This window comes from Ochotona princeps, chromosome 10 (genome assembly GCF_030435755.1).
Source record: "Ochotona princeps isolate mOchPri1 chromosome 10, mOchPri1.hap1, whole genome shotgun sequence".
Lineage (NCBI taxonomy): Eukaryota > Metazoa > Chordata > Mammalia > Lagomorpha > Ochotonidae > Ochotona > Ochotona princeps.
This window is the reverse complement of record NC_080841.1, coordinates 44,564,949-44,580,415: the sequence shown is the minus strand read 5'-3', so window position 1 is coordinate 44,580,415 and position 15,467 is coordinate 44,564,949. Positions and strand designations below refer to the sequence as shown.

The 15,467-nt window shown below is 43.8% G+C and overlaps 1 protein-coding gene across 3 annotated transcripts in view; it reads right to left on the bottom strand.

The window, feature by feature from the left end:
- The window catches only part of EDARADD (EDAR associated via death domain), a 75,094-nt gene that overhangs the window by 51,184 nt on the left and 8,443 nt on the right, over positions 1-15,467 (bottom strand). For all 3 annotated transcript variants that reach the window (XM_058669390.1, XM_058669389.1, XM_058669391.1), the window contains exon 2: positions 9,461-9,519. In XM_058669390.1, the coding sequence (XP_058525373.1) occupies positions 9,461-9,519 (59 nt within the window). The remainder of the gene's footprint in view (positions 1-9,460; positions 9,520-15,467) is intronic.

Here is a 15,467-nt window from a genome sequence, read left to right as displayed (position 1 = left end):
GCCAATCACAGGGGCTGGTATAATGTTTCACTGAGCAAAGTTGCCATTTGCAATGTCAGCACTCCATATCAGAGTGCCAGTTTGTGTCTCAACTGCCCTGCTTCCAATGCAGCTTCCTGCATATGTGTCCAGATGGAGCTCTGAGCTCCTGGCTTTGGTCTAGACCAATCTTGACCATTGCAGTCATTTCAGGAATGAGCCAACAAATTAACAATCTCGCTTTCTCTCCTGTCAATCTCCCCTTCAAATAAATAAATCTTTCAAAAATAAATTAATCACAAAAAGCACAAAAGTCAGTTTTACCCCAAAATAAATTAGTTATTATCTGTACTTTCTAGTGTATGAACACACACACACACACACACTACACTATAGTTCCTGTTAGTGTTTTTAAAGTGTTTGCCTATTTCCTCAAATAGGCTGTGAGCTCTTTGAGAGAATGATGTATGGTGTTCGCATTCCCATATTTTCAGTTTTGTGAAGTAAACATTTACTTAAGTCTGCATGGTTGAACACACAGGCTAGACCAAGTGCAGGTCTCGAAGAGAAACTGATGCTTGAAAGAAGCCAAAAGGATGCCTAGGACTTGGGTGAACTCAGATGGTGGACACCACAGCAGGTGGAACACTTCAGACCTGTCAGTCTTAACAGAGATGTCTGTTGCAAGTGAACAGATGAAGATAGGGTTGGATGTGAAATGGTGGAGTCCATCTCCAAGGAGGACCATGAAATTGAAGTTAAGGGATTTGGGTGGGAAACCATTCTAGGTTCTCAGGAAGCTTGACTCTTCTTAACACATTTATTATTCCTTTCTGTGTGGCCAACTTTGCTTATTGCAAGGTCAAAACAAGCTTGCAGGTGTTGGGAGCACTGCACCTGTGCCCTGCCCTAAGGAGAGCCTGGACCCTACTTCCTCTTGGAGACAGGTTTCAGGAAGTGCCCTGTGATTGGCCCTTTACTGCTTGCCTCAGGCGTGTAAGCTGATTGGAGGATTGAGAGATAGCCAGGGGCCTCGGGGGAGGGGTGAGGAGGTTCTCTGTGTAACGGAAATAACGGACTTAACTGACTTAACTGAAGGCTTCTGGGTAACGGATTTAACGGACAGGAGGGATATATAAGCCAGAGGCTTCTGCCCCAAAGAAGGAACTGAAGGTTGGAATAAAAGTGCCTCTGAAACGCTCTCCAGTATCAGGTGATTTCTTCCGCGGGACGGGAGACACCGATATCTGGTACCGTGACTCGGACAGAAGTTAGCTGGTGAATACCAGGAAGGTAAGTAGCTGAGCAGATCGCTCAGGGAGCCGCTTACAGCGGGAATTAGTTTACAACTGAGTCTTTTGCTCAGGAAGCCGCACTAGGCGGGGACGTGCACGTCAGGTTCGCAGGTTAGCGACAAGAAAAACAAAAACAAAAATAAAAAGGTTCGCGGTTGGCGACAATAAGGTTCACGGTTGAGTGACTAGAGAAAAGTTAGAGCAATGGGGAATTTGTCCTCCACGGTGCGCATGCAGCACCTGCTGCAGAGATTGTTAAGTGAGTCAGGAGAGTCAAACTCGGAGGATAAGGAAGAGGCCTCTGGAAGTGAGTCTTCTGAGGATCCTCCACCCATTAAAAGCTTGGTTAAATGCTTTGCTCTTATAGCAGTTCTTGGGATGCTGATTTTGTTAGTCAGGCCTTATATTACTACAGGTGGCCGCTTTTTGATTCATTCAGACCTCCATTACCTGACCCTAAGTTTTCTGTTGCCTTGTTTTCTACCTTTTAAATATCTTTTTAGTATGATCAGAAAGAAAAGGTCAAGAAAAAAAAAAAAAAAAGATTTCATCTCTTGTAATTCTTAAGGTTTCATTTGTGATGTTTTCAAAAATGTAAAATTTTATTGCAAATAATTTGTTATAGAAGTTAACTGTAATTCACTATTAAATTATTTCAAGGTATAAGTTAAATTAATGTATTTATTTTATATAAAGCATTTTTAGAGTTTAAAATAATTCTTGTGTTTTTGGCTGGTTATCAAACTTCTCACTGCTTTAAATTGGTAAAGATTTTGTATTTGTTTTAAAGGTATTTGAATGATGATTTCATGTCAATAACGAAATCTAACCTATAATGTGTTATACTAACAACAACAAAAACCTTCTTCCAGATATTTTTAGCCATCCTTAAAGGGGCATCCAAGAATTCAAAAGTTTCCAATTCTAGGGTTTCCCATGGTATTCTTATGAGGCCTCAAGAATGCCAACGGATTTATCTCCCGTTTTGTGGAGACAGTTAATCAGGTTGATTGGATTAAGATTATTGCCAAATGTAGTAAAATTCTGTCATGTCAAACTGTTGTATACATCCATGGAGTTGTGAAGGTTTAAATTTTAGTTTGCAATGATGAAAAGATCTCGTAACGGTGACTTTTCTTTCTCAAGGTCTTTGTTCAAGACTATTTACTTGATGATTTTACAGCTACTGGTTTCTGGAGAACACTACTATTACTAAGTTTAATTGAGAATAATTTTTTTAAGTCTCCAAAAGCATGTGTCTGTGTGTGTGTGTGCGCGCACATGTGTGTCTTAATGTTTGTCATCTGTATAAATTGTTTAAAATTGTTATAATGTGTTACTGTCTGTTTGTTGGTCAGAAAATATTCTAGCTTTTGTGAATTAAGTTTAAACTTCCTGTAGGAAACATTTTAAAAAGCAGGTAAATTAATGCATACATATAATTTGCATATCAACAGCAAAAGCAGGTTACCTTGAGCTCTGAATTCTGCAAACACTCCCAGAGCTTTCTGATAGGATTGTAAAAATATCTAAGTGATTTTAAACCTTTGCTACAAATTCATTTACTTTGAATAAGATTACTAGTTAACATGGATTTCTTAAATTTATGTAATTTAAATTACTAATAATTATTTTTTAAAGTATATTATATCATTGATACATTTATTATTAACCTGTATTCCTGTCTCATTTATAACAGGAAGTAGGCCTTTGGGATAAATGTTTAGTAAAGCTATTATTTGACAGTTTTCACTTTATATTAACCCTATAAGAGTAAGCAACCTGGTACCTCAGACCCAAGGCCCAGATCCCGTCCTCATTTGGAGGCAAGGATCAGTCTATATTTTCACAAAAAACGAAAATGGTTCGAGGTGGATTTCTGAGAGGCTTGTCCGGTAAGCTCCTGCTGCTGAGTCTTCTGAAAGCTCGGGTACTGGCCAAGATGATGGCATTTGAATTGGAAGAGCGACGGGACAAGCAAGTATATTAGGCTTTTATATATTATATATTAGTATCTGTTAAGCACTTAGGTCCTGATATTTCCTGCCAGTTTCTCCTTAAACCAGACTATCAGATTGTCTGGTGTGTGACCCCAGCTGTTGGGGGTCTGGAGCTCTTTTTATAAATAGCTCAATTTCTACCCATGCTTTTTCCTGGAAGATAGCATACCAAGAGTTTTGTTCAGACACTGCGCAGCATAATGCTGCTGCAGGAAACCCCCAGTGGAATTTAGAACAGGCAGTGGGGATCTACAGGGATGTCTCTCCAAAGTCATTCAAGGAGCCAATGAGCCTTATGTTGATTTTGTAGCTAGACTTATTCAAACTGCCTCTAGAATTTTTGGGGAGGTGGAGTCAGCAATGCCTTTGGTAAAGCAGTTAGTGTATGAACAGGCTAAAAAATGGTGCTGAGAAGCAATAAAGCTGTGGAAGCGTAAAAAAAAAAAAAAGATTAAAACTATGCTATATAAACAGAAAGGGGGAATAGGGATCAATATAGATCCCTAAAGGACAAGCTAGTTATTATTGTTTCAGGTGAGTATTAATACTAGTAATTTTACTGTGCCATCACCCTGCATTGTATTGACTAGTTAAACCTTAGGAATAGTGGCCATTCTTTTACAGATAAAAACAGTACATTTAGAGGACATAAGTATTCCTACTAAAATCCTATGCAGAGTATAACCACAAATTCTTTTGAGGTGAAGCCTCCGTTTGTGCTGTGGAAGCAGCAATGTCCATGATTTTTGGAGGCCAGTTGCAGAATTGCTTTTATCCGTTTGTGTTTCTTGTTAGCAATGCTAGTTAGGCAGAGATTCACTTAACTTGTGGAATAGATTGTTTTCTTTCAGAATGTTGGAATACAACTGAGTACCCGCTGGCTGTGGTGATGTGCGTGCCCACCTATTTTCCCAGACCGATGACAGTTAAAGAAAACGACCTGTCAGTCCAGCTGCAGTCAGAGTATGACTTCGGGGTTACTGCTGCCACTGTAACAGCAATAGCTACCGGCGGTTATGACTGTGTACACCCTGGCATGGCAGATCTCTGTGGTTCTTCAGACACAGGAGCAGTTTAACCAACATGTTTGGACTGGCTTGCTAATCATAAGCTGATGAGTGAACTTGACTTAAGAACAGGTGGACATGTTATCTGAGGTCCTCTCAGTTTCCAACTTGCAGCTAATCTATTTAGAAGCCTTTCAGTTTATTTGAATGGGACTTGAGATGTTTAGTTTGATAATTTACACGGTTTATTTGTATGGGACTTAGGATGTTCAGTTTGATATAATTATACATATGGTAATCCTGTTCAATCTGTATCTGCCCTGCCCTGGAATGCTTGGGTATTGTGCACCAGTAGGGGTAGATGTTCAGATATATCAGATTTTGCATTTATTGATAAGGTAGTGATAAAAAATTGTAATTATAGTAGTAATAGTTCTAGAATATGGGAAGATGTTAAAGTTAATTGCAGTCGTGATGTTATCTATAATGCTATTTATGTATGTGTACAAGCTCCATTTACCTGGATTGTGTGTTACTCCTTCTATTGTCACCAATGGGTCCCGAGCATTGAATTTGCCCAGAGAGTTATCCGCTATAAATAGCACCAAAGTAGAGATTGCCACGGTAGAGCAATGGACAAATTGGATACTAAAGGGTCTTTCCTTTGCACGCCAATGGGCCGGTATAGTAGGCCTGGGCCTTATCTTATTTCTTTGGGGGTCTGCAGATGCTTCATCTTTGAGTATGGCATCAGCAGCAGCAACAGCGGCTGCTAGTGCAAGCTGTGCTTGCCCTTCACAACAGAGAATCCCCAGAAGTCTGGCTAGGCATGTTGGACTGGTAGTCAGAGACGGGTAAGTATCCGAAAAGGCTTTACCAACCTAAGACAGGCACCACGTTCCTAGCCACGCGGTTTGCCCATGACGGGTAAGGAGAGCCTGGACTCGGAACACCTAAGACAGGCACAGTCCCTTGCTTAATAAAACAAAAAGGGGGAGTTGTTGGGAGCACTGCACCTGTGCCCTGCCCTAAGGAGAGCCTGGACCCTACTTCCTCTTGGAGACAGGTTTCAGGAAGTGCCCTGTGATTGGCCCTTTACTGCTTGCCTCAGGCGTGTAAGCTGATTGGAGGATTGAGAGATAGCCAGGGGCCTCGGGGGAGGGGTGAGGAGGTTCTCTGTGTAACGGAAATAACGGACTTAACTGACTTAACTGAAGGCTTCTGGGTAACGGATTTAACGGACAGGAGGGATATATAAGCCAGAGGCTTCTGCCCCAAAGAAGGAACTGAAGGTTGGAATAAAAGTGCCTCTGAAACGCTCTCCAGTATCAGGTGATTTCTTCCGCGGGACGGGAGACACCGATATGCAGGGAGACAGAGAAGCAAGCAATTAAATTGACTGTGATATCAAGCGATTAGGTTACAAAGAAGGGAACACCTGAAGGCCCAAGGCAAAGCAGCCTTCACAAATCAGAGAGCCACATGCAGAAACTGTTTTGAGAACAAACTCTCCCAGGGCATTTTGCATGCCAGGCAGCAGTCTGCCAAGCTATTTTTCAGAAGGCAATAGATTCAGATGCTGGAGGTCATTAAGTAGAAATCAGCAAGCCAGAGGGGGACAGAGGCAAACAAGTGCCCGATGTCTGAGAATGAAAACTCATGGGGATGACACTGGGTTGACAAGGTCCAAGGTTGGCCAGGCCACAATCCAGGCCACACACATACCTGAGAAAATTTGCCACATGTTCTGTTCTCTTCCTCATTCTGGGTGTGCAACGATCCACCTGACTGGGATGGTGATTAGTCAGTAAACAAAAGACCCACAAGTAAATCAAATCAACATTAAGTGTGATTCCCTGAATGAATACAAGCTTCCAGGACACGCACTGTGATGAATCTACTCTCATGCAGAAAGAATTTCTCTGGCTGCCCCACCTTCCAAAAGCTTCTTCTGCCTTTTCTCATTATGTTTCAACCTCTCTTCAAGACCCAGTTCATGTCATGCTGGCTGCAGCACAGAACACATGTGAACTGGGATCAGAGGGTGCAAATGCATTCATCAGGTGAGGAAGTAGGGAAGTTCTCCTTTCAGCAGGAAACAGCACTACCCATATCCAGGAAAATGAGAGTGTACGGAGCAGTTGAGAAGCAGCAAATAGCCACAAATGACTGGCTCACGAGGGAAGTGGAGAGAGAAGCTGATGAAGGACCAGGCCATCTGCCACGTCAAAGAGTTTGTTATTAAACTTAAAGCACGGCAATTTTGTGGGTTGAACTCTGTCCTTCCAAGAAAATATATTGCAGGCCTACCCAACAGAATCTAACAATGTGACTTATTTGGAAATTGAATTGTGACAGAAGCAATCAGTTAAGGTCATATGGCTGGTGCTGTGGCATAGTAGCCCAAGCCTTCATCTGTGGCACTGGCATCCCATTTGGGCACCAGTTTGTATCCTGGCTGCTCCACTTCTGACCCAGCTCCATACTTGTGACCTGGGAAAGCACTGGAGGTTGGCCCAACTCCTTGGGATGCTACACCCAAGTGGGAGACTCATAAGAAGCACCTGGCTCCTGCTTTGGATAGGCTTACCTCTGGCCATTGTGACCAATTGGGGGGGGGGGGTGAACAAGAGGATGGAAGATATTTCTCGCTGTCTCTCCTTCTCTCTCTTTAACTCTTCCTTTCAAATCAAAATAAAATAAATCTTTTAAAAATGAGGCCAGTGCAGTGGCATAGCAAGCTAATTTTCCACTGGCAGTGTCAGTATCCCATATGGGCACCTGTTTGTGCACTAGCTGCTCCACTTTTTTTTTTTAAGATCTATTCTATTCTATTCTAGTCTAGTCTAGTCTATTCTGTTCTAATTTTTGGAAAGTCAGAATTACAGAAAGAAGGAGAGACAGATCTCCCCTCCGCTGGTTCACTCCCCAAATGGCCGCAACAAAACTGACCTGAGCTGATTTGAAGCCAGGAGTCTGCAGCTTCTTCTGGGTCTCCCTCGTGGGTTCAGGGTCCCAAGGCTTTGGGCCGTCCTCTACTGCCTTTCCAGACCACAAGCAGGGAGCTGGATGGGAAGTGGAGCAGCTCAGATTAAAATGAGCACCCATACAGGATCCCAGCGGATGCAAGGCAAGGCCCTATTGTGCCAGGCCCTCGCTGCTCCACTTCTGATCCAGCTCTCTGCTAATGGCCTGGGAAAGCATCAGAGGATAGCCCAAGGCCTTGGGCCCCTACACTCATGTAGAGACTCAGAAGAAGCTCCTGGCTCCCAGCTTCAGAAAGGCCCAGCTCCAGCAGTGGCAGCCACTTGGGTAGTGAACCAATAGATGAAACATCTCTCTCTCCATCCTCCTCTGTAATTTTGACTTTCAAGTAGAAAGCAATAAATCTTTCCTTTAAAAAAAAAAACATCATGCTGGATTTGGGTGAGGCCTTAAGTCGATATGACTAGTGTCCTAAGAGGGGAGACACATACACACACAGAAAGACAGCTGTCTCTCAACAAAGTAAGTGAATGGAGTGATGTACCTGCAAGTCAACGCATGTCCATCATGGCCTGCAGCCACCCACAGAGGCATGGCAGAATTCTCCTGAATGGGTTTCCAAGGGAATATAGTCCAGTGAAACTTGATTATTGGATTTCCAGGCCCCAGAACTGTAAAAGGCTCTGTCCTTTTTCTCTCCCAGTCTATGGTATTTTGTTATGACAGCTAGCAGATCAACACTAGAGAGGCTTTGGAAAGATTATACTGTCCCTGTGTGGAGTGACTACAGCTTCCCACAACCTACAGTGAGTGGTAAGGAGAATGGCTCTGATGGATGGAGAACCTCACGTCAGGAAGCCAGGGGGAGACCCTGGAGGCCTGTATAACCACAGTTGTAGGCAATGGGAAGGCAATGCACAGGGGAGACTGTCATTTTACAGAAACCAAAGGCTTCCCTAACACATGACACCTAATCACAGGCTGGTTTTTATAAGAAACAGAAGACTTTTTCCTATTAATTTGTGCTGTGAGTCAAAGTTTAACTGCCACAGACACCTACAAAACTGCAGTGACCACCAAAGGACAGCAAAACAAACCCCTTGGTCCCTCCAGATGAAAGTCATTTATTGAATTAAGTGCATTTTGTAACACTGTAACTAAAGGAGCTCCTCAGAACCTGTCAGAGCTAAGTCCTGTGTCTAACACCGTGTGCTTAAGAGCTCTGGCAATGCCATCAGAAGGCACAGATCCAGGCCTCCGCGGGAGCAGGAGGGTACTGTACAGGAAAACGGGTCTCCAGCTGAGTAACCCTAACACAGTGAGTTCTTTCCTCACGTCCACACATGGAATAAAAAATACCTGCTCCACTCCCTCATAAGATATTTGGAGGGAGGAAAAAACAATATATGTGAAACTTTTGGTAAAATAAAGCCGCAAACATGCCTGGATTGGCTACAGGACAAGCAGGGTTGGGTTGGGGCTTAGAATCCCAGCTGCTGCAATTAAACCAGTCATCAAAAGTTCATCAATAGGGCCCGGCGGCATGGCCTAGCAGCTAAAGTCCTCGCCTTGAACGCCCCAGGATCCCATATGGGTGCCGGTTCTAATCCCGGCAGCTCCACTTCCCATCCAGCTCCCTGCTTGTGGACTGGGAAAGCAGTCGAGGACGGCCCAATGCATTGGGACACTGCACCCACGTGGGAGACCCGGAAGAGGTTCCAGGTTCCCAGCTTCGGATGGCCTTCATTGGCCCGTTGCAGCTCATTTGGGGAGTGAATCATTGGACGGAAGATCTTCCTCTCTGTCTCTCCTCCTCTGTGTATATCTGGCTGTAATAAAAAATGAATAAATCTTAAAAAAAAAGTGTATGTCCATTGGCACATGAGATATTTTCAGTTCTGAAGAAAGGGTCATCGAAATGGCCACAAGCAGCAGTAAAAGCAGGGAAGTAGACAAAGAGTTCACACATAATCCAAGAAGGATCATTTCCGGTGCAGTCAAAACAAGAATAGAATTTGACACACTTCTTAGTCAAGTGAAACCCCAGTATATTATTTCAGAGAATACCATGACAGAGAAGTGTATCCTGGGAGTGTTGGACCTCAGACACTTACTCAGGAATAAAACAATCATAAAAAATAACAAAGATGTGAAAAGGAAAGCAAAAGCCATTGGCACAGAATTTGTCACCTACCGTGTTAAAGGATAAAGTGCTAGGGTCTGTGTCCTCCACTGGCTCCTTTGTCGTGTGATCTGTTTTTTAAAAGAAAAAAAGTATTTTCTTCAATTAGAAAGCATAAATAAGTCCTCTGATAACTGTCTTCACAAGGATACAAGCGTGATTGGGTCAGAGAAAAGGTTACATTCAATGAATAGTAGAGAAAAAGAAGGCGGCATGGGTTCAGATCACATAGAGAAAACTAAACTTTTAAAACCATCAGGTAGGAATGGCACTGTGGCACAGCAGGTACAGCCGCTATCTGTGGTGACAGCATCCCAGATGAGTGCTAGGTGAAATACCAGCTATGATACTTCTAATACAGCTTCCTGTTGACGTACATGGGAAAGCAGCCAAAGAACGTCAAGGCCAACTATTGGGGTCCCTGCACCCATGTGGGAGACCCAGAATAATTTCCTGGCTCCTGGCCTCAGACCAGCCAATGTAGGAATTTGAGGAGTGAACCATAGAATGGAAGATCTATCTGTCTCTCTCTCACACACACACACTCTGTAACTCCAACTTTCAAGCAAATAAAATATCTTTAAAAAAATTACCACCAGGGAAGGATGTATGGTGTTACTGCCGCTCAGCAGCAGCGACACTAAAAATGCCTAGTCATACTCTTGGGGGTCCGGGAAAAACTGGCAAAAGCGGCTGCGTTTAAAACCTTTTCTCTGCTGCTCCTGTCCCCGTCTGTCTAAGCTTTCCTACCCGCTTCTTCACCACCTTCCTCCCGTTTTCCACCACCCTTCTTCCCAATTCTTCCCGTTTCTGTATTTCCCCCATTCCCCAAGTAAGAGCCACCAGAATGTCACGAACCAAAAAGACCTCTATTGCCGAAAGCGAGCTGCTTAAATATAGTTCTTCCACCAATCACTTCTGCACGTGGTCCACGGGGCGCTATCTGATAGGCCAGCAATCGCAGCGAGGGAGAATTAGCCTATCCTTGTGACTTCCTGCCTGCCTCCTGGCGGGGAACAAGTCCCGCCTCCTGGCACTCGGCCAGCCGCCATCTTGAAGCCCCTTATCCGTGTGGGGTCGGCCGCTCCCCACAGTATGGTTATCTTAGAATTGTATCTATGAAATACATGAAGCCTCTTCTATCTACACTAATGAAAAAAAATGTTTAAATATCAATACAACATAAACCCAAAACAAACAAAAACAGTGGAGACTGGTACTGCAGTATATCAAGTTAAGCCACTGCCTGCTATGCTGGCATTCCATAAGAACATTGGTTCAAACCCCAACTGTTCCACTTCTGATCCAGCTCCCTGCCGATGCATGTGGGAAAGCAGAAGAAGATGGCCCGAGTGATTGGGACCTTTCACCATGTGGGAAATCGAGATGTAATTCTACGATCCTCACTTCAGCCTGGCCCACCATCCTGGTTTTATGGCCATCTAGGGAGTGAACCAGAGAATGGAAGATCTCTTTCTCCCTCTCCCTCTCTCTGTAGCTCTGCTTTTAGAGTAAATGAATAAATATTAAAAAAAATAATAAAAACCATAATATTTTGGACCAGGCCACTTATAAATAGCCACAAATATTTAGAATTACAATCATTCATAAATTATTAATGGCTAGTTACATATTGGACTTGGCATTATTTAGGGCAGGGAAAACTGCATTCTGATTTTGGGTTCTTCTTTGCCACTTTTCCATTCTTATCACTTTAGAATATTAAGTTTCTCAATATAGTTCATGCTCATTAACCAAGTCAAAAATGCCTCACAGGGGGCCCAGCGGCGTGGCCTAGCAGCTAAAGTCCTCGCCTTGAATGCCCCAGGATCTCATATGGGCGCTGGTTCTAATCCCAGCAGCTCCACTTCCCATCCAGCTCCCTGCTTGTGGCCTGGGAAAGCAGTCGAGGACGGCCCAAAGCTTTGGGACCCTGCACCCGCATGGGAGACCAGGAAGAGGTTCCAGGTTCCCAGCTTTGGATCGGCGCGCACCAGCCTGTTGCGGCTCACTTGGGGAGTGAATCATTGGAGGGAAGATCTTCCTCTCTGTCTCTCCTCCTCTCTGTATATCTGACTTTGTAATAAAATAAATAAATCTTAAAAAAATGCCTCACAGTACTTTTATCAAATAAAAACTGATATTTCCTTTTTAATATTTTGCTTCTGACACATTCTCACTTATTGCAAGCAAAGAGCTGAAAAAGGAAATACAGAAAAATGTACAGATTTCAGTCAGGGTCACCACTACAATCACATAAATTTATATAAATTAAAAAACAGACACTTAATAAGGTATCAGTTAGAAAACTGACTAAATAATAATCAAATCAGCTTGAGTGGCATTTTCTAGATGCAAGCAGAGTAAAACTTCAGGTGGAAGCCATAGGCCCAGCCAAGATTCAACACGCACCTACTATGGACTAACCAAGAAGTCCTACAAATGCTGTTGAGGAATTCAAATTTCACAGAGGCAATGATTTGTTTGTCTATTCTAGAGTTCTGCTGACTGAGATCATGTCTGGACATCCCATATTTCTTTGCCTGACATGTGTTAACACTGCCCAAAGGACAAGCTGCATCCTTTTACACGCAGCAGGGGAGGGACCTCTACAGCTCCTATGAGCAGACTGTGCCCTGGGGACCTAGATAATCTCAGAGTACCCGTGGAGCTCTTTTAACCTCTAGATACACACCCAGCTAAGTGGCAATGGGTCTCCAGGGACTTCTCACGCTTCTATGTTGCAGACAACAATGCCTCCCTAAGGCACTAAAATTTCAATGTTCTTTCTTTTTCCAAGAACCAGCCCCCACCTCTCAGGTAGCTCTGGGGGCGGGGCAGGGCTCCAAATCTGATGAAATGGAATCAGGCCAGTTGGATACAGAGTCAGATCAGAATTTAAGGTGATATCAAAATTAACAACAACAAAAAAAAAAAAGAAGAAGAAGAAGAAGAAGAAGAAAGAAAAGCTAACTCCACCCTGAGTTTGCACAACTTCTGCTGCCCAAGTAGCAAGTAATCCCGCACAGGGCCCAGCAGGTAATTATGATACAGAGCGTATAGTGTTAGGAGAGTAGAAGCACAGAACGAGACACATGCAGGAAGCACATACATTCAGCCAGGTGTGCATCCTGGAGACAGCAGGGGCGCGAAGAGAAGAGCCTTCAGAGCAACTGATATCAGAGACAGAAGGACTCAGGAACGGAAAAGCATTCTAGACAAGGAACATCAATTGATGCATCACAGTTGAATAATCAGACAGGCTGCTTTCTATTCTCTTTTTGTTTTCTATCCTTCTCACATAAGTAGCCTGTCTCAAGTCCCTTTTCTCTTCTCCGTTTACAATGTGATTGGGACCCACAACCAGTATAAAAATGTCTGCTTTCAAATCTTCATTCTACTTCCAATTCCAGCTCCCTGCTAACAAGTACCTTGGGAAACAGTAAGCGATGGCCAAAGTAGTTGGATCCCTGCTACCCAAGTGGGAGGCCCAGACTGAGTTTCTGGCTCCTGGCTTCCTCCTTGTCCAGGCTGAGCTGGTGTGCAGATTTGGGATGGAATCAACAGTGAGAAGGACAAAAAGGTTGAAGAAACCGGAGGAGAGAGCTGGGAGTCACATCAAAGGCAGCATGATGAGGCAAACAGACAAGCAAAAGGAAAAAAGGATGGGCACAGGCTGGGGAGGCCTGGGGGCCTCACCTGCATACCACTGAAAGCTAGAAAACTGACCTTGAACAAACACATGCTGTTACCCTGAACCAGTCCTGTATGTTCCTGGAAGGGTCCAACAGTATGACCATAACTGGGTCCAGCACCATAACCTTGTATTAGTCTTAGAAGATTTCTAAGCTTCAGGATTTTCCTCTGAATTATGAAGGAGTGTGGTATCTCATTCCACACTTAGATGATCATTATTCTGGTGGGGCCAGGTTTTAGAACCACAAGAGTGGCTGAACTTCTACTCCCTTGGGATTCTGACCGGGCCCTGGGATAAAACTGACCATGTCTCAGAAGGTTACAAGACAAATAGGAAGACAGAGGCAGAAGACAGCAAGGATTTAGAAGCACAGTCTTTTGCTCTGGTCCAACTTCAAACAGAATTTAAGAAGGGAAGAGGGTCGGTGTTGTGGTACAGCACTGTAAGCTGCAGTCTGTGACACAGGCATTTCATGAGGGCACCAGCTTGAATACCAGCTGCCACTTTCATTCCAGCTTCCTGCTAATGCGCCTGGAAAAGTAGCAAAGGGTGGTAGAGTGGCCTCTAGCAACTCACATGGAAGACCTGGCCATGCGTGAAGTTCCAAGCCCTTGACTTTGGCCTGGTACACTCTCAGCTGTTTGAGAAGTGACCCAAAGATGGAAGATTTCTGTCTCTTTCTAACTCTGCCTTTCAAATAAATAAATTTTAATAAATCTTTCTGAATTGTGACAATGAGATGAGAGAGCCTGGGAAAGGCACTGTGTTTAGCACTAGTATTAGAGGCATTTTCAGGTCCTTCATTATTTTATTCCAATGCTTCTGGGTCTATGAATGTATTATCACCAAATGTGTTGACAGTTTCAGCCCCAGGGGGTGCCTTGTGTTCTGTTATCTGTGTCTATGCCCTCTCCCGGGCAGCTGTTTTAGGTCAAAACCAAACGAGTTTTATTCTCACATGTCCAGATTTTTGTGTGCTAAGGAAATTATGTGGAGGAAGGCTGCTCCTGCTTACTTGTGACTGACTGGGAAGCATAGTTGTCTTTCTTAGTGCCCTTGGGCTGCATGTTTACAATGCTGTTAAATACAGATCCAAATAGTTTATTTAGAAGGTTTAAAGGTTTGTTTTCGTAAGTCCCAGATAGTTAAGTAAAGCTCTAACAACAAAAAGATGTGGTTCACGGAGGGGCCTGAAACAGAAAGTGGGGCCTTCAGAATCCCAGAGAAGCATGGCCAGCAGCTCTACCAGGGCCCAGTGGGGGGACAATGCCCCTCTCTGCTCTGCTCCTGGCTGTTATTTCACTGTCTCAGACTCAGCTAATCTCTCTGATTATTAATCTCTCTGATTAATCTCTGCTGATCTCCGTGCACTACTGACTCTGAACAAGGTTCAAATCACCCTCAAATTGGCTGGCAAATGACAGATGGAGAGCTTTCTGATGGCCCAAGAATGGTGTTTTATTGCTACAAACATCTTCTGGAGAGTTACTCAAACAAGTATGGGAAAAACCCAGTGAGCTAAAGCAGCAGGAACCCTGGGCAGGGCAGCTGGCTGGCTCTGAGCGTCCCAGGCAAGAGACGACTGGGTGGACTGCATATTTACTTTCTTTCTGTGGGCCTCAAGTCCCTGAATAACATTAAAGGGTACAGGAGAGCCTCTCTATCCTCTCCCAGTGTTAAAGGTCCCTAAGCAGTGGCAGCAGAAGCCACGCAGGTAGAGCATCTTCAGGCTGAATGTTTTTTAGCACTTGGGCCTTCAATAAAATGAGAACTCTAACTTCTCCTTCTGTCTGTTCTGTACTGCATAGTTCATGCACACAGTCCTGTAAAGCCTTACAAACAACTTTGACAACAGTACAAAGTACTGTCTTTTCTTTTTTTAACATATTGAATGTCTATGCTTACAGGATGATGAAAGATTTTTTTTAAGTACTTTTGAGAAAAGATTTATTTATTTTTATTGGAAAGTCAGATTTACAGAGAGAAGGAGAGACAGAAAAATCTTCCATTCACTGGTTCACTCCCCAAATGGCCACAACAGAACTGAGCTGATCTGAAGCCAGGAGCTTCCTCTGGGTCTCCCATATGGGTGCAGGTTCCCAAGGTTTTGGGCTGTTCTCTACTGTTACCCCAGGCCACAAGCAGGGAGCTAGAAGGGAAGTGGAGCAGCTGGAAGGGAAGTGGAGCAGCCAGGTTACAAACCAGCGCTCATGTGGGATGCCAGTGCATGCAAGGCAAGGACTTTAGCCACTATTCTGTGCTGGGCTCAGATTTTTCTTTTTTAATTTATATTTTCAGCAAGACAGAGAGAAACAGATAAGC